A 25,838-nucleotide genomic window follows, 5' to 3' on the forward strand; every position below is an offset into this window, starting at 1 on the left:
GGCGGCGTCGGGGGGCGGCGGCGAGGAAGGCTGTGCTCGCCGACGGCCGGAGAGGCGGGGGGCGCGTGGTGGCTGCGTGTGAGCGCGCGTCTCCGCGTGTTGGGCTCGCCTCGCTCTGCTCTTCCCGGGAGTGAGGCGCGGAGGCGGCGGCGGCGCAGGCGGGGGGGCTCGCAGCTCGGGAGCGGCAGCTGGGCTTTCTCCCTGCGTCGGCGGCGGCGGCTTTGTGTGTCGGGGGGCGCGGCGCGTGTTTTGGGGGTGGGGGCGGGGGCTGCGCCTCAACCAGTTGGGAAGAATGACTCTGGAGTCCATCATGGCGTGCTGCCTGAGCGAGGAAGCCAAGGAAGCGCGCCGGATCAACGACGAGATCGAGAGGCAGCTCAAGCGGGACAAGCGGGACGCCCGCCGGGAGCTCAAGCTGCTGCTGCTGGGTAAGTCTGGCCCGACGGCGCCCTTCGCCCCATCGCGGGGCGGCTGCTGCCCCCCTGCCCCCCCCCCCGCGCCTCCTCCATTGCCTTTTCCTCCCACACAGCGGCGGATGGCGGCGTCTCTGCCTGCAGATCGGCGATCTGCGCGGAGCCGGAGAGGAAATGCCCCCCACTTTGGGGTGTGTGTCGGAGGCGCGGGAGCGCGCCGCAAGGGGGGGTCGCTGCTGCTGCTGCTGCTGCTGCCGCATATATGTGGATTTATTGTTCTGTACCGTTGTGTGGTAAAGCAGCCCGTTGCTGCTGCTGCTGTACGAAATCAGATCCTGGTGGTGGGGAAGGTGTGTGCAAGAGGCGGGGGGGGGGGGGGAAGAGAAGGAGACAAGCCAAACTCGAGTTCCCTCCCCCTTCCTCCTTCCCTTTCCCAACGGGCGCTTTGCGAGCGTCCATCGATGATGCTCATGGGGGGGGGGGCGTTGATCATGGAGGAAAGGCGAGCGGCGCCCCTTTGCCACCTTCCACATGCACGTCTGTCCCTCTCTCCCTGTGCAAATCAGACGCGTGTAGCGGGGCGAATGGCTACCTCTGGATTCCGGGGGGGGGGGCTGGCTTCGTGTGGAGTGGGCGAAAGGAAAGCGGGGGTGCGGGGGGAAGAAGAATGGGGGGAGCGGGAAAGAGACGGCGACTGAGATGGATGGCAAATGCGTGTTTTGGGGGGGGGGGGAGGCGGCGAGGGAAGGAACCTGTCAACAAAGCTGGAGGAAAACGAGGAGGTGCGCGGGAGGAGTTGCCTTCCAGGATGGATGTTGACGGGGCTTAACATCTGCATTGGGGGGAGCGCCCTCCGCCTTGGGGACGTGGAGCGACTCCCCTCTCCCTGCCTGCCCCTGGTTTTGCCTTTTGCTCTTAAGGAAAGGGGCCCGCCCTCGGATGGTGGGTTGGCTTTAATTGCCTGGCTCTGCATCCACCCGCACCTGGTGTGCCTGTGAATGGCTGGCTTTCCCTGTGGACCTGCTGGCTTGACACCAAATGCGCTTAAAGCGAGATGAATTAGAATGATTTAGGAGGCAAAGTTTGAACGGGGATGTTTGATTTAAAACATTTCTGAACAGCCTTTGCCTTGCAAGTTGTCCTCTTTGGGCAGGTATGGAGGGGCTTGCACCCTCTTGTCACAGCGCTCTTCCTCAGAAGACTCCAGGGCAGTATAAATGAAACTATTCACACAATATCTGTCCTGCTTCATGACTGTGAAAATCTGGACTGTTCAGGTTTTGTGGGACTGCAGCAGCACTGTTAGTTGAGAAGGCGTGGTGTTATAAAACTGGCTACCATGTGTGAAAAGCATGAATGGATTATTGCTTTATTGAAGCCCTTCTCTGCAGTATACATAGAAGGAGCAATTGAATCTAGGATGCAGCTTGTTTCAAGATTCAGTAAAATTGATTCGCAATTAGGAAAACAATAAACTTTATAGTCAGTGATTGCATAGCCATGTACACGTATCCATTTTGTTCTCATCTAATGTCTGTTGTGTGCTGGTGAATGTGGAGAAGAACATAGTTCTGAAAAGAAAAGGACCCTTACTTTTTGACCTCCATGTAATTGGGTTATTATTCAGTGCTTCATGGGAGGTGGATTAGAAAATAATGTGGGTGGGTGTGCTGTTGTAAGGAGACTGAGTGAAACATTTATAGCACGTTGTTGCTATATTTGACTTACATATCATATAGTCTGCCTTAGGGATATGTTTATTTCCCATTTCATGCATTATCAAGACTGCAATCCTAGATGAAGTTAGGCATGACCTGAAACTGGAGGAAATGTAGATTTTGAAAAGTGTGGATTTTGAGATCTAGGACACTACAAACATGTGGTTTACATATGCAAATAAATTAACCCATGTATATGCTCTTTGTGATAGAAAGCACGATCAGATCTTTGTAATGATTTGCTTACACAGTTAATGATAATAGGTGGTTCAATATATAAATACTGTTGTTTGTATTTCAGTGTTGGTGAACATTAGGATTTTTTGGTTCCCACATTATGTATATAGCAGTGCTGTGCTAGTTTAAAATGGGAGTTTGTAGTAGTAGTATGGTTTATCTGAAAACTTGCATGGTTTGCCCAGCGTAAGGAAAAAAATTATATGAAAAAGTAGATGTCCTACAGTGAGAATATACTGCAAAATTCTTTGAAAACATTCGTTTTCCTCTTTCTTACTCATGTCTAACTAAGAGATGCTCTTGCTGAGCACTACACTCTCTAAACAAGCTTTCCTGAAATGAATTGATCTACTGCAGGGCTTAGTATATTTAGACCATTGTTAGCAAACTGGTGATTTCACAAATGTAGTTGAAATCTATGACTATGATGTTTATCTATGACTAGCAAGTAGATTTAGCATTGTGCAAGGCATTCATTCAAAGACAAATGGACCTCTCTAGATTGATTGCCCTTTCGGTGAAAGTTAAGACAATAAGCCATCAAAGAGGTGAGAAATAACTTTTTCTTGCTGGATTGATTTTTGCGGCATCTGCAAACTTTCAGTAATATTTTGATACAACTGAATTTGCCATTCAGAAACAATGAGACTTACTTACATTTAAGTAAATATTTTTAGGATTGAGGTGTCAGACTGATCAGAAGCATTCATACCTGGGAATGAACGCATTGGGCTTACCTCCAGCTCCAAGTAAATGTGTTTGGTATTGAAGAATTAGCTCAAAATACAGTGATGTCTTTTGCTTACTGCATTTCGTCAGAAACCTTTGGCTTGTAAAGCTGTTTTATTGCCAGTTCCATCTTTTAAAAAATATATCTATATCAGTGGTATATCTTTAAATGCTTCTAATATTTTCTGTTACGGTTTATTTATTAAATTTCTATGCTTCCCTTCATCTGAGGATCACAGGGCGGATTACAATCTAAAACACAAACAATTATTGCCATAGTAATAAACAGTAACAACACTCCAACACCCCTGTCATAGTTTAAAACGCCATAGAAGTCCTGGGACAAGAGGAATCCTTTTGCCTGGCACCTCAAGGTATGTAACAAAGGTGTCAGGAAAGCCTCCCTGGGGAGAGCATTCCACAAGTGAGGAGCCACTGCGGAAAAGGCACATTCTTGTGTTGCTGCCCTCCGGACCTTTCGCAAAGGAGCAGTGCTGGAGCTTAGTAGGCGCATTTTGCACCTGACTATCAGCTACTTGCGTCCCAGTGAAGATGCTTGGGTGCCAGGATGGCAGCTGACATCTCCACCATCTGGCTGGCACATAGCACACTCTTTCTCCTCCGCCACATCCTGTATGCTGCCCCATGGGCACAGCCAGGATTTTTGTTGGGGGGAACCTCAGTTTGCTATGTATTTTTATTGATTTTTATTGATTGGGAGGGGTAGTTGCCCTTCCCTGCTCCCCTTTGGCTACACCCTTGTGCCACCCTCCATCCCGGACTGCCCTGATCCTTCCTCCTACTCCTGCCCTGGCTTTGCAGGTGGCACCAAACCCCATAAATTGCCAACCCTCTCTTCTGAGTCACTCTCCCGGCTCCTTGTTTCCTACACACACACACTTCAGAGCCCTATTAGTCCCTGGCAGATGATGATCATTGGTTTGGGGTTGGTTCATGTGGGTAGAGGTGGTCCTTGAAGTATTGTGGTCCTGAGTCATTTAAGGCTTTATAAATCAAAACCAGAAACTAATTGGCAGCCAGTGCAATCGGGCTGGGATAGGCATTATATGCTCAAAGTGTCTTGTCCCAGTGAGAAACTTGACCACTGAATTCTGTACCAGCTGAAGTTTCCAAACTGTCTGCAGAGGCAGCCCCATATATAATGTGTTTCAGTAATCTATAAGAGGCAGATTTTGCAATACATTATGGAAAGATGATTTGAAATGAAGTACTTCATATTTCAGAAAGTGATTGGATGTTTAAGGAATTACCGTATGTCTTGGAGATCAGGCACCTCAGAACAATGGTCTGGGAGACCTGGTGGTGAAGCTAGTATGGATGCAAGAGCCTGGATGGAAGGCCACCAATATCCTATGTGTGGTGTATGTCTTGCAAACAAACTGAGTTTGTTGTTATAAGGTTGCAAATTCTACATAATAGCCATTTGCTTGGTGATTTGCAAGAAGTAAAAATTGCTTTCTGATGGCTAGGCAAGGAAAAATCACAAAACTGAGCTCTTTCTTTTAAGCATCAAATGACTAACATTAGATGTTGACAGGCTCAATTTTCACTGCAATGACATTTCTCTCTCTCTGGATTATCATTCTGCAAATATTAGATGTTGTACAGTTTTTCATATTGTATAGCAAGTCTTGTGCATGTTATATTCAAATTGTAATTTGCCTTCATGAAAATAATAAAAGGGATCTGTTTCTCATAGTCTCTCATATACTGTCATTTAAAAACTTTTCTTCCAGTCTCCATATCTTCTCAAATTATAGGGAAAATGTTAAGAGACATCGTAATGAATGCATAAATCTCAGCCCCAGCCCCACCCATATTCTAGGCAAATAATGACATAACCATTCAAAAATAATAACTAATGGGTTATCACAAAATAGAAGGGAATGTGGTCCTCTAATTCAAGCAGAACCAGCTATTCTCTTTACAAAGGGCCAGTGCACGCCACCATTTCTTGGTAGCTAATTTACTGTATTTTCCCATCTTTAAGACGCCGCCCCCCCATGTATAAGAACCCCCTATCTTTGAGAAATCAATTTTAAGAAAATGAGGGGAGGTGGCCCAAAGTTGAGCTTCTCCCCTCACGTAGCTGTGGGAAGGAAAACTCCCTAGATCATTTCCCACACGCAGCGGCATCGGGGGAAGTTGCTCTCCCGCCAACTGGCTGGCTGGCAGGTGCGCTGCTTGTCCCTCCCCCCCATACCACTATCTGTGTATTGGACAATGCCAGTTTTTTGACACGATTTTTGAGTCAAAAAACCCTTGTCTAATACACAGAAAAATGTGGTATATGCTGCTGTTATTGGGTTCAAAGTTAGTTTGTGGTAAACCGTCTAAATTATTTTATCCAAATACAGTGGTACCTCTGGATACAAACAGGATCCGTTCCGGAGCCCCGTTCGCATCCTGAAGTAAACATAAGACGCGACTGTGCAGGTCGCGTTTCGCCGCTTCTGCGCATGATGTCATTTTGAGTGTCTGCGCATGCGTGAGCGGCAAAACCTGGAAGTAACATGCTCCGCTACTTCTGGGTCACCGCAGAGCGCAACCCAAAAATATTCATCCCGAAGCTACTTCAACCCGAGGTATGACTGTAACTAACGTATTTTTCGCTCTATAAGACACACCAGACTACAAGACACACCTAGTTTTTGGAGGAGGAAAACAAGAAAAAAAATATCCTGAATCCCAGAAGCCAGAACAGCAAGAGGGATCACTGTGCAGTGAAAGCAGCAATCCCTCTTGCTGTTCTGGCTTCTGGGATAGCTGTGCAGTCTGCATTCGCTCCATAAGACGCACACACATTTCCCCTTACTTTTTAGGAGGGAAAAAGTGCGTCTTATAGAGCAAAAAATATGGTAAGTCAAATCAGTGTCTAGAAGAGAAGAGAATTCCAACAAATACTGTGTATATTTCCAATGCGTAATGCTTCTGTTAAGTGCTAGAATGTACTGAAACATCATCTTGTAATGGTTCTCTCTTACCTGATCTAAAAGGAAGATATTCAGAGCCTTTTAGTGCATACTGATGGTCAAACACAATTCTGTAATTGTTATTGTCTACATTTACTCCCATATTTCCTTAAACAAATTGCCTTCTGTATCTTCCGGAGTTGTTAATAGCTGGTAAATTTTGAACAATAACATTCTCAGCAGGGTTTCCCCCTCCCCATAATAAACATTAGATTAAAATAGGAGTAGGGGGTCATAGTTCCATTACTGAGAATTTGCAGAAGAGAATTCTTCAGTTGAAAACACTAGTATCATTGGGATACACTAATTTCCTTTATCACTGTTTGAGCTAGAAAGTTTTGATTGGCCTCTTTGAATTTAATAGCACCATACTATGTCAAATTAGCTGTATTTCCACCAGTTGCCTTTGTGCTTTGCTTGTAAGCTTCCCTTAGGCGTCTGGTCACTGTGGGAAACAGGATGCTGGACTACAGGGACCTTTGGTCTGATCCAGTGCAGCTCCTCTCATGTACAAAATACTTCGTAAATGATTGTGGTAGTGAAATAGGAATGTCTTTGCCACTTAGTCCTAATTTCTATTTCTCTTCGGATATTTATCCAACTGAAGGATATATATTCTCTTCTATGTAGAAACTAGATTTCTTGCCTGTTCCTATAGTATGTGTGGAATTTGGCCTTTAAAACCAGCAGCTATAGTTGCATAGGGTGGCATTCATTTAAGTTTTACTCAGAGTATAGACCCACTGAAATTAATGAACACGGCCATAAATTAGGCCCAACAATTGCAATAGGTCTGCTCTAAGTAAAACTTAGTTTAAGAGGAAAAAAGTTAGAAAAATTGGACAGTAATTATGGTAAGTGTCATAACTTGGCAGTTTCAATTCTACAGCATTTCAGCCAAACTGCTGTTTGGTTTACATTTTCATTTTATGATTTGGATAGGTGCAGCTGAGCTTTTGGTAGCCAGAGATACAAGTTGGGAAGCACAGTATGCAAGGAATTTACATGCAATCAACGTGGAAATACATGAGAATTGCACATAGGTTTCATGGTGCTTGGGTTGTTGTTGTTAGATACTTTGGGTAGTTTAGACATTTTGCCTCTGGGTGAAAAACTCATTTGGCAGCTGGATCACCATGTCAGGTATGACCTGAACTGGGTCACTCTTCAGAATTTGCCTAAGATATGAATGTCTGTGGTAAATGTCAAGGCACAGTTGATTAGTAGATTAGCACTTTTCACATAAGCCACATCTTTCTGGCCCTAATCATTGCATTGCTTTATACAGTGGTACTTCGTGTTGCGCACTGTCCCCCTTACGAATTCTTTGGGTTACGCGCTCCGCTAACCCGGAAGTATAGATGCCCCTTGTTGCGAACTTTTCCCCGGGATGTGAGCGGAGTCCCGCTCCAGTGGCGCAACAGCAACGGGAGGCGCCATTAGCGGAAGCGCGCCTCATGTTAGGAGCGGTTTCTGGTTACGAACGGACCTCCAGAACGGATTAAGTTCATAACCGGAGGTACCACTGTATACAGGAAATAGTGGCACACTTTAGAAGTATAAAATCATTTGGGGTGACTAACTGGGAGCTGCTAAATTGTATAGCAGTTTATATGTGGGAATATAATAGATTTGGAAATAACTTCTTTCATTTCGGGTTTCTGCACAGAAAACTGCCATTATATCTCCACAACTGAATACCCTAACATTGTGTAGCAATTGTGAGATCCTTCATGGCTAGTGCTCTCATCTCTTTTCCTCACAACTTTCCCTTCTTGCTGACTGTTGGGAACAGACATGCAGTGCTAGAAACCCAGATATATAAGCTAGGCCCCAAATGGCTCCTTAAACCAAGGTTACAGCTGCCAAAACAGAGTGTCTAGTTGCCATTTTGGGGTAAGAGGGCCCTAAAGTCTTATTTTTCAAATGGTGGGCTGACTGTGATTATCAGTTAGAAATCAGGCTAGTTCAGATGACAACCTTGAGCTTGAGAATTTAAAGAAGAAAAGTCATTTAATCCCTGGACAGTCTACATATATATTGGCCTGTTTCTACCTCTCTTTCTTAATGGTGAGTGCTGTTGCTCAGGCTGCACAGAAAAAGCATTTTGGTTCCTGAAATTCATTCCAATTGTGCAGATAAAATATAACATAGAATTCTGCAGGATGTGTTGCTTGTGTATGAAAAGAGTCCAGATCCAGTGATCCTCCAGATGGTGGAAATATCAGGAGCCATCCTGGCACCCAGGCATCTTCGCTTGGTTGCAAATGGTCAATAGCCAGGTGCAAAATGTTCATGGCGCCTGGCTAATTTGAACACTGCAGGCATGGTTTATATGAATGAATGAAAGCAATGTTATCACAGCAGTATTAATCCATCCATCTTTCTTGACCTCATCAACAGACGAAAGAAAATGGAACTTTTCACATTAAAAGTTGAGGTGAAGGAATTGCTGTGAAGTTAAAAGGCACGTTAGGGAATGTGAACAGAACATGAAGCAGCAGAAATTAAATTAAGGATAAGAAAAGCCCCCCCCCCCTTCTTTCTCCTCCTATGATGGTAATTTATGAATTGGGGGGAACTTGCTGTTTGTTGGAGTAGGGGCATTGGCCATGGTGCAATTTTTCTGTGATCATAAAATTTCTGTGAGCTCTGAACTTTCAAGCAATATGTGTGTCAGGCCTCACTAAGTGTCTTAAAATGGTGTCTGTGGGGTGTTTTTGTTGGAAATTTTTGTATACAGATACTCTTTTTTTCCTGAAATAAACGTTAGAAAGCTACTGTCACTTAAAACAACCAGAGATTCCCAAGATACAAATAAGATTTTGTTTCTAGCTCAGAATCTGCCTTCAGGGCCATACTTCACTCCTGACTATATTAGGCTTTAGGACTCTGAACCAGAGAGAGAGAAATCCCTGTTATATTCAGACTAACAGAGTTCTGATTTAAAAGAACAAACAGACATAAAAAAGCGGCAGAAACTATATACTTCGATGCCATGGCGGTGAGCAAGCATCACCTAATATTTGCCACTGAGATTTATTTCATTTTAATAAGAATTTTATCATGCTGCTCAGTTTTATTTTGAAAAGAGTACACTTTAAACAAATACCTTTAACATAACAAAGATTTTATTTTTTTATATTCTACACTCTATCACCTTGGTATTCTTGCTATAAACATAGCATTTATAATTTCCTATTAAAGGCAGGAGCTATTTAAGCATTACATTAAGGTGCTTTCATCGTGAAAAAAAGTGAATGGCAAATATCCACTGGACATTAAATTTAAATCACATAAAGCTTAGGTTTTCAGGCAATTACATGCTTAATATTTGGAAAAGTCAGTAGTTTGGAGGTTAGTCTTTGCAGGTTTAGTAAACCGTTTTATGGGATAGCTGCTCACTGTCTCTCTGGGCTCCTTTGGGAGGAAGGTTGGGATATAAATGTAATAAATAAATACACACATACCTTCATGGTTCCTTTGCATTTGATACTAAATTCCCATGTTTTTTTGCAGCATGTGCTTGAGTATACACATGTAAATAATAATAGTAGTAAGAGTAATAAAATGAGTGTGACTAAATTGCTGATTGATGTAGTAAAATATGACAACATGCATTGAAAATAGTATATTACTTCTGTGTGCTAATCACAGTGGTAAAACATGAGTGGACTCTTAAACTGTTGTGGGCAGATTGATGATGACGATGACAACGACAGCAGCAGCAGCAGCAACAACAACATTTATTTGTACCCTGCCCATCTGACTGGGTTGCCGCAGCCATTCTGGGCAGCTTCCAGCAGAATATAAAAACATAAGAAAACACCAAATCTTAAAAACTTCCTGATACAGGGCTGGCTTCAGATGTCTTCTAAAAGTTGTGTCATTCTTTATCTCCTTGACATCTGACAGGAGGGTGTTCCACAGGGAGGGTGCTACCGCCGAGAAGGCCCTCTATCTGGTTCCATCTTACACCCATCTTCCTTTTTAAAGAGGCAATTCTTTGGCGCCTTAATAACACCTTTTGGAATATGCAGGGCTTTTTTTCAGCTGAAACTCACAGGAACTCTTTTCCTGCACCTCTCAGGTGGGCACCATTGCCATTATAATAGAACGTGAGTGAGTTCATGGTTCCTGGGATCTTCTTGAGGACTTCCCATAGGCCTCTGGTTGGCCACTGTGAGAGCAGTATGCTGCACTATATAGACCAGTGGCTTGATCTACAGGATCTTATGCTCTCTCCTGTCTCCCTTGGTGGAATTTAACCTGGTACACGATTCAGTGTGGCCAGGCTTTCATCTCGGTGAGAATTTTCTAGACCTCATAGCTATGGAGGGAGCTAGGGAACAAACCGCTTTCTGAGGTCTGCCTGAAAAGTGGCAGAAATGAAACCTCATCTGTTGGTAGAGGACAAAAGGGCAACACTCCTAGCCCTTGCAGTTGCACAGGGGAAAGGTTATTTCTGCAGTGCACTACCACATACTTGCCTCTACTACCTGCCCTTATCCTTCATAACCTTCATATTTCATTTGGACATGAAAAATGAAACAGTTATGATTTGTGTAGATGCATTGTTGTCTATAAGCATAGCACACAGTGTTAGAAACTCAGATATATAAGTCATGCTAGAAATTACAGGTGTCAGGTGCGTTTTGTGACTGGTGCAGGTCCAGTTGCAACCACATGGAGATCTCTGGGTGCCGGGTTGGTGACTGACATCTCCACATGGGTGCCCCCTCTAGCTTTCTTAAGCAGGAAAGCAGAAGAGCTCATTTGTTGCACTTATATACCACCTTTTCCTCCAAGGAGTACATCGCTCACCCCCTCCTCAGTTAATCCCTACATCTTTAGTTAGTTTGAACAGAAATGAAGCGTCAGTTTGAATGGTTTTGAAGCTTGTACCCTTTGATGATTTTACCTGAATGCTGTTTCACTGATATTCTGTACTTCAATGTCTGTTTTAAGTTGCATTGTAAAAAGGCAGGCATTTTTCTGTGTACTCAACAATGTTAAATTTCAAATAAATATAGTACAGCATCAGAATGCTCTATAGGGTACATTAGTAGGCTATGGGTCATCATCTCATGCTTTGCAGTATGTCTGAGCTGCTTGCCAGTAGCTTAGTGTGAAGCAAGCTATTTTACTGTGGTATTGCATAAAGAAATAGTGTGTATATTTTACCTAATCAGCAAAGGGGGCAGACTGGGGCTGGGGTTATCTGACTATAGCCTGCACATTGGGTGAGAAATATGCACGTGAGTTAGGAACTGCTCTTTCCTCTTTTCCCCCATCTACTTTGTTGGTATTTCTGTCATGGGGATAGGGAACCTCTTAAGGCCTCCAGTTTGCAATCTCAGCCACAATTTTCTTTTTTTATTCTGTGAGAATAGAAGAATAGAACACTTAAAGCTATTCCCACATTTCTGGGTAAATGGGTGTCAGCCAGGAAGTCAAACAAAAGGTTTCCTTAGGGTGGCTACTGACTTACAAGGCCAAAATGAATTTGAGCACAAAAAGTTGGAAGGATGCCATAATACCTTGATTTGTTTTTGTTCTAACCTCTCAAGCTTGGGGTGGGGGTTGAAAAATGCCCAAAATACGCAACTCCTTTTAACTCAACCACATTTCCCTTTGGCAGAGACTTCCATGTGCAGCTTTAGATTTAGGTTTGTTTGTTGAAAAATGAAAAGCTGTTTTCAGTGGAATTGTTTCATGAGAACTGGAAGTGGTGCTAATGTGGAGATGATAAAGTCAAGTAGTGGAAATGGAGATCTTCTGGCGGTGCTGATAATGGAATATTCAAGAACCTGGCATTATTCAGATAATGGTTTTGTTGTAATTGGAAATCTATTGGATTTCATTACAGCTGAGTCAGAAAACAAATTCTTTTGGTAAAGTTCTTTTAGATGTTCCACATGATGGGGAAAATATTGTGCTTTTGTTTTAGAGAGATCTGCGGTAATGTTTGGCTTTTGCAGTGTCTTTATGAGATGTGGGAACAAATGGGGAAACTTTGAAATATATTTCTTAAACCTCTCCTTTGAAGTTAATACATTGTTTTGTGTTGTATGCTACTTTTCCCATTTAGGGGTAGATACAGTGACTCAAGTTTTATAAATAAATTATTGGGCTTTGGTTTCTGCCTTTCAGGTTTTCATTCATGTGTCTTTATTTGTTTGGTTTGCTTGACTTGCTGATTTGCATTCAACCTCTGTTTATCATATCTATTAACTAGAAATAGTTCTGTTAGTCAGGAGTCCACAAATAATGACTGTTAGTGTTGGCCAGAAATTTAGCATTCGTGACAAGCATTGAAAACCTTCTGTGTACTCAGCTACAGGAGTAATCTTTAAAAAAAAACCAAAAAACTTCTAGCAACACAAGAAGCCAAAGAGTGCGTCTTTCAAAATGGCACCAATATGTGTATTGTACAGTAATGCGGAATCAATATCTTGGTTCAGAGAAGTGCTTTCCACTACTCCCTGGCCTTGAATAATTCCCTCACTTGGCGGTACATACTACAGAAATGGACTTTGCTTCTGTTCAATAAGAAGCAAGAAAGCTGAGATGCTGTATACACTATTGCTTTAAAGCACATTCGAGACACCTCCTTTTCCTCAAAGAATTCTGGGCACTATAGTTTGTTAAGAAATGCTTGGAATTGTAACTCTGTAAGGGGTAAGCAAAAGCTTTGAGGGAAATAATGTTCTGTAAAGGTATAGAGCGCAGACAGCCCCACAGGATACTGGGAAGAATGACTGGCTACTCAACCCGGCCTAAATTTATGCATCTCGGATACAATAAGATTTTTCAGTGGTTTTGAACATCTAATGAGGCAGCGTAACTTTTTAATGTGGTGCCCATAGTAATTTATCTGGCTAACAATCATGGAAGTTCAATTTTGCAGACTTCAAAAGCAGAGAGCTCAAATTCCTGTGTAGCAGTGGTTTCCCCTTCCACTGAAATCCAGTGCGGTAATTTTTTTTGAGTCAAAAAATCACAAACAGTGATTGATCTTGTGTATGAGATCATGGGACATAAAAGCTGTAGTATCTATCCATATTCATTTGGGATCTTGTGACTAGGAAATTGAGGGAGGATGACTGTTGAAGCAGCCTTGCAAAACTAGGTAGGGGTTAAGAAGACTAATTTTCCAGCAAGTAAAGTAGTTCATCTGTTCTGATCCAATTTCCGTATTTGCATTTTTTATATTAAGGTTGTAATCATATTCACACTCTGCAACTTCTGAGTAAATATGAATAGGATTACATCAATCTCTTTATTATGGTCAGTGGCCAGTATACTTTGTACAAACAAAACAAAATACAGAACCATAACAATAAAATGGCTAGCATCTGTATTGTATTATCGAATGCCAGGCTTATAAAGCAGAATTCTAATTTTGCTAAAATTAGTCCCTGACAAGTTTGACATGCAGCAGCACAATATTTAGCCTGTAAATGTTAACATGGGATGCAGCCGTGTTCTGCCCCTTTGCTGTAGGAGTTGTGTGTGTTCTGTGTGAGATCAGTGTTAACTTAGTGGTAGAGGGACTGCATTTAGGGGTACCAAATACCCTTGTTCCATTAGCACAATGCAATGCTTGTGTAGTGGAGCTTGCCCCTCGACCTGTTGCAGAATCCCCAAGTCTGCTCTGGAGGGTTGGGGGAGCCCCTGGAACAGATTGCAGGGGGAGTGTGAGGGCGGGAAAGGGATTGCAGTTCCCTTGCACCAAGCATCAATCATTGTGCTAACAGAACATGAGACCTAGTGCTAGTTTGAAAACAAGCAGTGCTATTTGTCTAGAAAAAGAGGTGCCAGAACTCACCATGAACACTTCTTATAAGTGCAATAGTGCCCACTTGAGAGGCACCGGAACTGAGTTCTGGTGAGTTCCAGCAGAAAAAAAGCCCTGGATATAAGCCATTGATTTGGGGAAATCATCACACAACCAAGTGGTTGAGACAAAAAGTACTATTACCACAGGCCAGTTTCAGGAAAAAATTGATGTGCAGGAGATTCAGGTTTGTGACACCTGCATTGTTCTGAAGCGGGACAGTCACAGGAGGAACTGTATAGATACGTAGATCCGTTGTACATAAAAGTCACATTAGAAACTTAACAGGTGGATTCAGAAGGTTACTTGAACAGGCTCTTAAGCACTCTGATTTTGTTAAAAAAAAAACCCCAAGTGTCAGTCTGAGTAATATGCAGTTGCGGCAGCTGCTCCCCTCCCTTCTCTTGAAAACCCATTTTGGTTGTGTGTTCCTGCTGAGCAAGTTATCTATCTTACATTCTGCAAGTAGAAACTGAAATGTACTCTGACACAAGCTTCTGCGGACTGAGAGATAGCCTGCAAAGTTTTGGCTTTTGTTCATAGCAAATGAGTCACTACAAGTTGACAGTTGCCATGGACACAGAAGGAGTAAAATACAATACCACAAACAGTATATTTGTAGGCACCAGCTCTAAGATTAGGAGGGATATAGTTCAAAATAATTAAGAGGGTATTTACAGACTTGCTTCTGTGGGTCATCAAAAAAGTGGTCAACAGCTGTGTCCAGGGCATTGGCAACATAATAGGTAAGCCCTGTTACACCAGCACCTGCTGCACTGTTGCCAGATGTGGTGCAGGAAGATGAGTGGAACTGCTGATTGCAAGGTTGGAGTAAGGAGAGTGGCCTAGTTGCCACCTAAGATTTACTTACATCAGATTACCCTTGTTTCCAACAATGCCATCACAAAATGAAAACAATATTTTGATCAGTATACATCACATACAAAATTGGATCCTGACACCCAAGTAGAACAATTTAATTTCCTTCAGTGGTGTGAGTCAACTTCACCATTTACACTTTAGTCAGGGACGGCATGTTGTAAGTACTGGGATGGGGGTGGTGCTGTGGTCTAAACCACTGATCCTCTTGCGCTTCCTGATTGTAAGGACTGCAGCTCGAATCTGTGCAGTGGGGTGAGCTCCCATTGCTTTGTTCCAGTTCCTGCCAACCTAGCAGTTTCAAAGCAAACCACCACAAGTACATAAATAGGTACCACTGTGGTGGGAAGGTAAATGGCGTTTCCATGCGTTCTGGCACTCATCACAGTGTTCCTTGCCATACCCCATAGTCAAATTCGACTGGACCTAACTGTCCAGGCGTCTTTGCCTTTTACCTTTACCTGGGAAGTACCACCCTGCTCTGCTGCAACTCCATAAACGTGGTGCTGGCATTAGCACCAGTGTTCAAAATTTGCAACCAAGTGAAGATGCCTGGGTGCCAGGATGGCTCCTGACATTTCTACCATCTGGAGGTGCATGCCTGGGGATCACTGGATCTGGACTCTTTTCACACACAAGCAACACATCCTGCAAAATTCTATCAGTTATATTTTATCTGCACAATTGGAATGAATTTCAGGAACCAAAATGCTTTTTCTGTGCAGCCTGAGCAACAGCACTCACCATTAAGAAAGAGAGGTAGAAACAGGCCAATATATATGTAGACTGTCCAGGGATCAAATGACTTTTCTTCTTTAAATTCTCAAAGTTCTTAACCTAGCTCAAGGTTTGTCATCTGAACTAGCCTGATTTTTAACTGATAGTCATTCACAGTCAGCCCACCATTTGAAAAATAAGACTTTAGGGCCCTCTTACCCCAAAATGGCAACTAGACACTCTGTTTTGGCAGCTGTAACCTTGGTTTGGGGACGCGGGTGGCGCTGTCGGTAAAACCTCAGTGCCTAGGACTTGTCGATCGTATGGTCGGCGGTTCGAACCCCCGCGGCGGGGTGAGCTCCCGTCTTTCGGTCCCAGCTCCTGCCCACCTAGCAGTTTGAAAGCACCCCTAAGTGCAAGTAGATAAATAGGTACCGCTTTATAGCAGGAAGGTAAACGGCGTTTCCGTGTGCTGCGCTGGTGCTGGCTCGCCAGATGCAGCTTTGTCACGCTGGCCACGTGACCCGGAAGTGTCTCCGGACAGCGCTGGCCCCCGGCCTCTTAAGTGAGATGAGCGCACAACCCTAGAGTCGGACACGACTGGCCCGTACGGGCAGGGGTACCTTTACCTTTACCTTAACCTTGGTTTAAGGAGCCGTTTGGGGCCTAACTTATATATCTGGGTTTCTAACACTGATTGGTGCTGATTTCTAGTGAGATTTTACCAAAATCTTGCAAGATCTCTTGTATTCTCAGATCTCTCAAGATCTTGCTGAAAATTGGTGTTGATACCAGTGTCATTTTTCCACTGGTTGCAAAGGCACTCACCTCACCTCATGGGTGGGCTGGCCTTGACTTCATTCCGTGTAATCCCATGGATGCTTTCCTAAACTTGGGCACCTTGTATACAATTTGCCAGGACTTGGCACTGGGGAGAGTGCGAAAAGCAACCTTGGAAAAATTCCAAGTCCCTGGCTTGTAGAAGAAAAGAAAAAGAAAAAAAGGATGTCATTGTCCTTCAATTTAAAATAGTCCTTCAGCCCTGAAGAAACAAGTGACACAAATTTGCACCCAGTACCATATTAAGTATGTTAGGATGTCAAAGAATATTGTCCAGAGTATTGTCCAGGAATGCTTTAGGGGAAAAATGATGGATCAGTTTGTTTCTCGTTAGAGAGACTTTTGATGTTGCTACATGCACAAGCCCTCACACTAATGTGTTTAACCAGTCTTACATGTCCATGTTCTTTTTGCCACAGACTGGAAGTTCAAGACATTTGAATATTGAGATGGCTGCACTGATTGTAATGTCTGAAGCTGCCGTTAGACTTGATACTTGTGTGGAATCTTTTGTTTTCTGTGAGCCATCTTAATAAGTTCATTTGATCAGGACCATAAAGCAGTCCAACATGCAATATATTTATTTATTTTGTCTGGTGCTCTAGAGATGTCTGTACTCAACTTATTTCAAGAACTTCATGTTCTTATCAGGGGTCAGCAAAGTTTTTCAGCAGGGTGCAGGTTCACTGTCCCTCAGACCCTGGGGGGGGGCGGACTATATATTTTTTGGGGGGGGGGGGAAGAAATGAACGAATTCCTGTGCCCCACAAATAACCCAGAGATGCATTTTAAATAAAAGGACACATTCTACTCATGTAAAAACACACTGATTCCCAGACCATCCACGGGCTGGATTTAGAAGGCGATTGGGCCGGATCTGTCCCCCGGGCCTTAGTTTGGCTACCCATGCTCTTAATGGTCTTCTGTTAAGTTTTGAAGCATCCTCCTGATAGTTAGACATTCTTTTATTTTTTGTCAAATACATTTGCTGCACATGTTAACATTTTTCTCTTCATTTTGAATATCTTATAATTGAAAATTACCCCCAACTTTAACTCTGACACCCTTTGGAATTTTTTTAAGTGCAGGTCCCCCCCCCCAGTGATTTTGAATTAGAAGTTCTCTTTTAACAGCTCAGATTTCTAACTGTATTTGCTCATTTTCTTGTTTCTGTGTTATCTGGAATAAAAAGGGTGTCAGACTGCCTTTTTCATATTTATGAAGCAATAAAAGTTTCCTTCCTCATGTTTCAAGGGCTGAGTGTCCCTTTACTGAACCGAAGTTCTGGATTACGCATCAACAGTGGAACTGGGTGCCACTTCCTGGTTGCACTATCAATCAACAGAGCAGTTTAGAAATAGTACAAAAAAAATACTCTGAATCTAACACCCAATTCTATGCATATCTACTCGAAAATAAACCCCATTTTTTCACTAGCACATGCTTCCAAGTAAATGAAAAGTATTTCAATATAATACCTCAAAAATAATTCCAGCCAAGTATTTATATATGATAAAATATAGAGTTATTTTGCAGGTACCACATCTTTCTCTACTGGACTAGATGGCATACATAACAATCATAAACATGTGTATTTTTATTACCGCCTGTAGCAATAAAATCCGGTGCCTGTTAGCAAGAAGCACTGTTTGATTACTTAGCAGCTCGGACTCCAGACGTTTCCCTGGATAAGATCTGCACAGCTTCCTAAGTACATTGGCAAGCCTCCTCCAGCAACCCATTCCACAGCCTTGAGGTTGTTGTGGAAAAGGACCTGCTCCTCATTATCTGCTAATCTTCACTGGCAGTAGTGAGTGGATTGTAAAAGGAGAGGTGATCTCCTCAGAAGGCAGGCCCTTAAGTGTTTTAAAAATAAAATTCAACACTTGCTTTGGCCTTGAATTGCCAGTGCAGTTTCTCTAGTGCTGGTTGAGTATACTTTCACTAACAGTATAACATGTAACAGCAGCATTCTTTCTGCCCCAGCTGCAGTCTTTGAATTGTCTTCAGGTTAATGCACTGCAGTAATCCATCCTTGAAGTTACAAAAGCAGGCTGAAGGCTAGATCTCTATTATCCAAGATAGAGCATAGTGGATATCCCACTTGTAACTGATAAAGAAATAAACACCATTGTTGTTTTGAAAAATAAGTGTTATATGTTAATGTGTGGAGTCATTGTGCTGAGCAATTTGCATATTCTTTGGGCTTTTTAGTTGGGCTTCACGTAGACCTTGTTTTGCATATTCAATGGAAGCTTTTTAATCTGCTTTAATCTGTTGGGACAGTTTTCTTTTTCTAACATACTTACAATATGACTTCATAATTTTAAAATGGCAAACCTAAAGGAGTGATCTACTGACAGCAGCCACATCATACTGTATTCTTGGAATGTTTCCTGGTACTCTGACATTTCTTTGAAAAGAAACTGCATTTGAGGTTGAACTCCATAAATTATGGCATCTAGTATTTAGCTAGAATATTGGTAAAGCAGTTGGGCAAATAACCTCTGCTGCTTATTCATATACGTAATGGCAGTCTTGGCTCCATGTGTGGACTTCCAAAGTGGATACTTGGCAGTCAAGCAGCGTCTGTGGTCTTTATTCACTTCTTTGCTACTTTTCAAACAAACACCACCACCGCTACACTATAGTTGGCATGTGCATGCTAGGTTTAAGCTGTTGGGGATTTTCCAGCAATTGAGACTAGTGTGCAGGTGCTAACAAATTGTCCTGAGACCATTTGGTCCCACTATTATGGCACAAAGATCACTGCTGTTATATTCTGTTTACAGTATATAAAAATCAAATCAATTGCTTGCCTTAATGAGACTGTTATTTACCCAAATAGATTCATACTTATTTCATGAAATTAATGCACCACTTGATAGTAAAAAAACACCCTCAAATTGGTTTCCAAAAAACGAAACAGCAAATTTAAGGGAAAAATACAGCTTTACTTTAAAACATACAAAAGTTAAAATACAAAAACAGGTAAAAAATACCACAACTTTCTAAGCATCTGGGTAGGCTTATCTAACCAGGAATGTATTTAGCAAATGCCAAAAAGAGTATAGTGAAGGTGCCAGCTTGATCTCAAAAGGCAAGGAGTTCCAAAGATTAGGCACTGCTAGACTAAACAACCAAGTTCTTACAAATGGGTATCATTCTTGCAGCTGTAGTTGTACACATAAACAAGTTTCTATATTGCTTAGGTAGCTCTGATCCCATTATCCTCAGAAGAAAAGCTTCTGGGTTGTTGTTTTTTTACAAATGGTATCTTAAACATTTTTTTCAATTCATTACCGGTATATATCATTTCCCAGTAAGCTTTAACCTTATTGCAAGACCACCATATATGGAAAAAGTACCTTCTTTCTCCTTACATTTCCAACACATGATTTTAATTGATACATTTTTGCCAGCCTGCTAAGTGTTAAATGCCATGTATATGACATTTTCATATAATTTTCTCTTATACCATATCATGCTGTAAATTTTATGTCCATATTCCACAATTGTTCCCATGCCTCCATTTCTATATTATGACCAATATCTATTGCCCAATGTATCATTGAAGATTTCACTTGTTCATCCTTTGTCTCCCATTCCAATAACATCTTACACATTTTAGACATTACAGTCTAACAGGTCTTTCTCTAATTGAGATATTTGTCCCCCAAACCTCCATTTCATATCCTTTTTCAATACTTTGTTCAACTGATGATATTGTATCCATGTTGTTAACATTCCTGATAAATCCTTAAACTCTTTTAATTTAAACTCTCCACTTTCCTCTTTTAACAAATTTCTATAAGTTACCCAATTTTCCATCATGGTTTCGTTCTTCACCAGTGGCTTCCAGTGGTGAAAGCCAAAGTGGTGTTTTTGTCTCCAATAAATTTTTATATTTAACCCATGCTCTGTACAAATGTTTCCTAATTATATGGCTTGTAACTCCTTTGTGAATTTTCACCAGCTTCAAAGCATTATTTAATACAGTGGTACCTCGGAAGCTGAAAAACGTTCGACTCACAAGGCATTTGGGATCCAAAGTATGACTGTAATAGAATCATAGAGTTGGAAGGTACCCCAGTGGTAATCTAGTCCAACCCTGTGCAATGCAGGAATCTCAGCTGAAGCATCCAGGACAGATGGCTATCCAAATTCTGCTTAAAAAAATATCCTAGCCTGTTCTGAAACTGGTAACCATGGTTTCCCTGTTCACACAAAATGGTGAATTTTGGTTAATTTGAACAGCGGTTGGCAAACTTTTGGGGCCCATGGACACACTTGCAAACTGGAGAAACTGCCATGAGCATAACACACAGGAACAACCTAGTTTCAAGTCTAGTTTCGAGGGCAGGCAGGTGACCCTGTGAGCATCAGGGAAGACCACCGCAGGCAGATTTGTGCCCCTGGGTGCCATGTTCGTGAATTCTGAATTAGAGGGCTTCAATTTGATTGCTCATGCAACAAAGAGAGGGGCAAAAGCGGCTTCAGTGTGCACTCACAAAGCTTGTTCCCAGGTTGAAACTTAACACTGGAGGCAATATTTTTCACTAGACTTTTTCCTTTTGTTTTTCAAATTGAGGTTTTCTTTTTAGTCTTTATTAAAGCCATTCATTCTAAAAAAAACCCTCTGTATCAAAATTGCACAGCTATTACATATGCTTACTAGTCCCCTGTCTGTCATTAGCTAATGCTGCTTATACATGACAATCGAGCCATCACAGATCACACCATGTTCCAAACTAGAAATTTGCTACAAGCTCACATAGCAGAAAATAACTTGCATGCAGGACAGATGATTCAAGAAAGTGAACAGATTACAGATCAAGGAATTAAGCATCCTGAAAACATCTGTCCCATTTTACAAATGGGGATACCAAGACTCTGTGATTTAATTGACCAACGTCACTCAAATGCTAAGTCGTCTACCCGCCCCAACCCAATGTCCTTTGGTTTGGTTTACTATAGCCAGAGTCCATCCAGGAAGATCCATGGCAAAACAGAAAGCCAGTCAAGAGCAGACAGACAGTAGGAGGCACCAGAGTGATGCACCAGGGCTGAGAAACTGGGAATTGGTCATCATCAGGATGAGTCTGATCTGGTGCTGCTACTGGTCTGCTCCTGCCACTCCAAGTGCTGCTGCTCTGTGCTGGACCACTCTGGTCTCGGGGAGAGCAGACAAATGAACCAGAGAGAGGCTCCAAGGGGAAATCCCACTACCTTGCCAGCTGAGTAGCTGTCATGAGACTGCCCCTAAGCCCTTTGTATCACTACAAGTCCCAAGATATTCTAAGGCCTTTCTTACTCTTCATTCTGTTATTGCTGTTTGCCACCATTCTGTTTCCACAGCAGGACATAGTGGGTGGAAATGTGTGAGATCTCTGACAACTAGGTTAGTTACTCACCTGCTGCTCACAGGGACTGGAGGCTTCAAGGCCGAGAGGTGGCTATTTTAAATTCTGCACTTGCATTACCGTTTGTGCTTTCCCTGCTCAGTAAGCATGCATGCAGTGTATTTATCTGCCTTGCCATTCTTAGCCAGTAAAAAGCAGCAGTTGGCATTCTAGGAGCAGAAAGAAGCAGCAGGTGTGATCAAGGGGGAAAGCGAGATGAAAGAGCAGTTTATTTGCACATTTTGTTCTTGGAAGGGCATATTCAGAATTGTAATATAATGTAATCTTCAGAAATGTAAACAAGAGACAACAGAGTAAATCAGTGCACAGTTTTCAATGTTTGTCAATACTGAAGAAAACAGCTTCCTTCCCATCTCTTTTTCCTGTTTGGAGAATCAAGATGATGATTTGAAGAAGAAAGAAAAGGAATTATTTGAATAAGAAAAGAAGTGCAGTTGTGTTTTTATTATACTTCCCCTGTCAGTGGATGAAAATGAGCACCCAATAAAATACTTCCTTTAAAAAAAATGAAAATTACAATATGTAATTTGTAGCATGTGGCTTCAACACTTTTTATGGGGCTACAAAATGTCCAGTCAACCCACCACCCATCTAATATTGCCTCTGTAAGAGACATCTGTTTTGTAGCAGAGGTGGAATGGTCAGCTATCTGTTCTCCCCTTCTCTCTCTCTCTATATATATTTAAATGAATGAATGAATCAGCAATCAACTACTTCTGGCTTACTTCCCTACTTCCTGTTTCTTATGTCCTCTTCTGTTTCTTATGTTCCCATTATATATAGTTAATGGGAGCTTATTAAGATAAGGGTTGCTTTGCATCCCCAAATAATTGTTCCTGTAAAATAAAAATGTGCAGCTAGAATATCTTCCAGCTGCTTTCTGGCTTGCAGCAAGTCCAACATTTATTATTTAGTAATACACTTATGTATATACTGCTGTATTACAAATATATACAGTATACTCTTTCTGAACTTTTAGCGTTTCTTCCTGAATCAAACAAGCAGTGGCAGGGTTCTTTTTTGTTGTTGTTAAAGTCCTCTTTGTAGTAGTACCAGCTAGCCTTTAAAAATCAGGATGTTATTGGATGCCCAATAACAATTAAAAATTATTGCAGAGGAGGACCTCATTACCAGCTACGTATTTGCTCACATGGCAACAATTCCTAACATTAGGCATTTCATGCTTTTGTTCTGAACATCTAAGGTGTAATCTGTATAACTTGAAAGTTCTCTCTGTATTTTTAATGTAGTAGGTTTTTTAAAAACAACAATGAAGCAGCTAGTGTAGCCTTTCAGTTTTGATATTACCAGGACTCCAGGACTCTGTCTGGAATTGCATATTGATGGGAGAAGCATCTAGGATATTTTGGTAGCCTGTGTACTGAGACTGTGTACTGAGATAATTTTTGTACCTTGCCTGCAGTGATGGATACATGAATCAGTACCTATGAAGATATGCAGCACGTATCCACACTGATGCTATCAAAGGTTTTAGCCCCCTGGAATCTTTGGGAGAAAAAGAAGCAACTGAGATGTATTTAGTACTCTGTATACCTTCTTTGGTTTGCCTCAGGTGCACATGTGCATCTCTTAAGTAGCTGCAACCAGCTTTAGCATGAGGGAAGGCAGCTCAGATCAGCAGCGTTATTGGCCAAGATCATTGTGCAATATTGGTGGTGCCTTGAAATTGCCTGCCCTGCTCTCCCTTGCGTGAGGAATGATATATTGCTGTGTATTACCGGGTCAAAAATCGTTATCGCGGTCTGATTTCAAAACTGATTTTGGCCAATATATTAAAAAATCGTGCAGCGCTAAAACAAGCTATAAAATTTGTGATACTACAATGAAAAAGCAAAAATTTAGTTGGGGGGAGGCAAGGGAGGGGGCCGTGGACCCCCAGATGTCCACGGACCCCTCATTCGGAACCACTAGCGTAAGAATGTATGAAGCTTTCAAGTTGGGTTGTTCACCAACATTGCAGTATCCTTGCAGTGCTATCAGATGCAGCTCCTGCAATGTTGAGGACCAAGGTACTCCAGCCAACAACAACAAGGTATTACAGTTGCTCATATCGGCAAAAAGTTTGTATCAGGTCCAGGAGTATCGCTTGAGTTACTCTGACCTGTAGGTGAAGGAGACTTCCTTCAGTAGCATAAGTAGCCTCTTCAGTTTCCTCCTGACCACATGTTTGGGGCAGGATATGTGTGTGTAACTTGGGTTCTTTAGGAGGAAGGGTAGGATATAAATGTAATAAATAAATATAAAGTAAGTAACATCCAGGATTAATCCTTATTACTCAGCTCACCATTTGAGGGTCAAGTCCTGACAAATATCCCAGCTCTGTTCAACTGTGTGCTCTTGTTTTGAATAGCAAAGATTAAAAATGCGGCCTTCTCTCATTTTGTGTCTTTTCATAGCTATAAAAAGTTTTACATTCTTTGTGTAAATGTTGCCTGACACAGGTTTGCTGGGAAGTTTTTGCTCTGCAGTATCTAGAGCTCAAGATACAACTGCATCTTGTTTGTTTATTAATCAGTAGAATGTTAATGGTAACATTTTGGATCTATGATTTCAATAGGGTGGTATTCAACTAACTTTTACTCAAAGTAAACCCATTGAAATTAATGAACATTAGTAACTCAGGTTAATTTATTTCAGTGAGTTGATTGAGTAAAAGGCTAGTTGAATATCTCCCAAAGGGTCAGAGGTAAACCTGGGTCACCTGAACAGGTAACTCAATGGATTAGTTTAATATCACATTAGAGATAGTATTGTCAAGCTTGGAGAGGTGATGGGAAAATGTGAGGCCTTCTAGGGGAAGCAGGTCCTGAGAACAAGAAAAAGCTTAAATGTTAGAACAACGCTGAAGTTTTTTCTAAAATTGCATTGCTGTGGATGCAGTTCCTCAGTGATTGCTTCAAATCATACAAACTAAATGGAAACTGAATTGTGGGAAAAGGCACACTTTGGGGAATAAAGTTATTACTGAAGGTAAGCTGAGCCTTATGAAAGAACCTGTGACAGTGATATGTTGTGCAATTTCAGTGTCCCACCAAGTATTAAATTGAACCTTCCCAAGGGAATAGGAATGACATTTGGTGCTTACCTGAAGTTACTTTACACAGAGCCTGGGGATTATATTAAATCTTCATAGGAAAGATTCTTGTTCTTGCCTTTCATGATGCTAAGTTTCCCTTCTGGTCAGTTACTGGAGTCTTGCTTGGTCTGATCTAGCACTGCATGCTCAGGATCACACAGCAGTGATTAGTTGTGCTTTAACTGAAGGAAGAAAGTTTTAGCATTTGCTCCTGTTTTACTGTTTTGAAACACGTTGGTGGGCCACAAGCAGTAGGTTTTCTATAAAATTTTGAATTGGACTGTTTTATGTGATTTAAGCCCCTCCTTTTTTTGGTTGTGGGGAAATAGGGCATTAGGCTAATTTTATTTGGTTGGAAGGATAGTTGAATTAGGATAATTTGCATTGGAAAACGTTTCATTGTTATTGGAATTTTTTTCTGATGGCGTTCCTCCCAGTTCATACACACCAGCAAAGTGGATTTGAGCTTCTCTGTTATATATTTTAACAGGCTTCTGCTGGTCTGACTGAGAATGTCAAACCAATCTCCAGAACATCTGCATCCTGTTCAGTTTTATGTGACAGTTTTAAGTGCCCCCCCCCAAACAATAAATAGTTCCACTATTTAATGCAAAATTAACTTACATTGGCCTCTATCTTTGGTTGGGACTGATTTTATTCCATGTTTAGTGGCTTGAGTCCAAACTCTGTGTTCATTTGTATGGCTTTCACTATTAGTGTTAGGAATTCAAGGCCTCACATTTTGTTTCTTAATGCAGAGAGGGGTATTTAATAACATTGTGTACACTAAGACGGAAGCACTGAGGTATCCTTCAAAGGTGTGAAACTCTTTAATTTAGTTGGTTAGTATATTTGCAGCAAACCTCCTTTTTAAAAAATACTTTTATTAAATTCCCCCCAAAAATTACACATAAAATTCCAATACATTCTAAAAAAAAATATTATTTTCTAT

At 41.8% G+C, this 25,838-nt stretch overlaps 1 protein-coding gene across 2 annotated transcripts in view; it reads left to right on the plus strand.

Annotated features, from left to right (window-relative positions):
- The first annotated feature begins 241 nt into the window (after nt 1-241).
- The window catches only part of LOC308458189 (guanine nucleotide-binding protein G(q) subunit alpha), a 91,612-nt gene continuing 66,015 nt past the window's right edge, over nt 242-25,838 (plus strand). The window contains exon 1 of one of the 2 annotated variants that reach the window (XM_080973027.1): nt 242-428. In XM_080973027.1, coding sequence (XP_080829153.1) covers nt 293-428 — 136 coding nt within the window. In that variant the 5' untranslated portion in view covers nt 242-292. Of the gene's footprint in view, nt 429-2,840; nt 2,917-25,838 lie in introns of those variants that run through there. The other variant, XM_080973028.1, reaches the window with a different exon arrangement.

This window comes from Podarcis pityusensis (assembly GCF_964106645.2).
Source record: "Podarcis pityusensis genome assembly, chromosome: 11".
NCBI lineage: Eukaryota > Metazoa > Chordata > Lepidosauria > Squamata > Lacertidae > Podarcis > Podarcis pityusensis.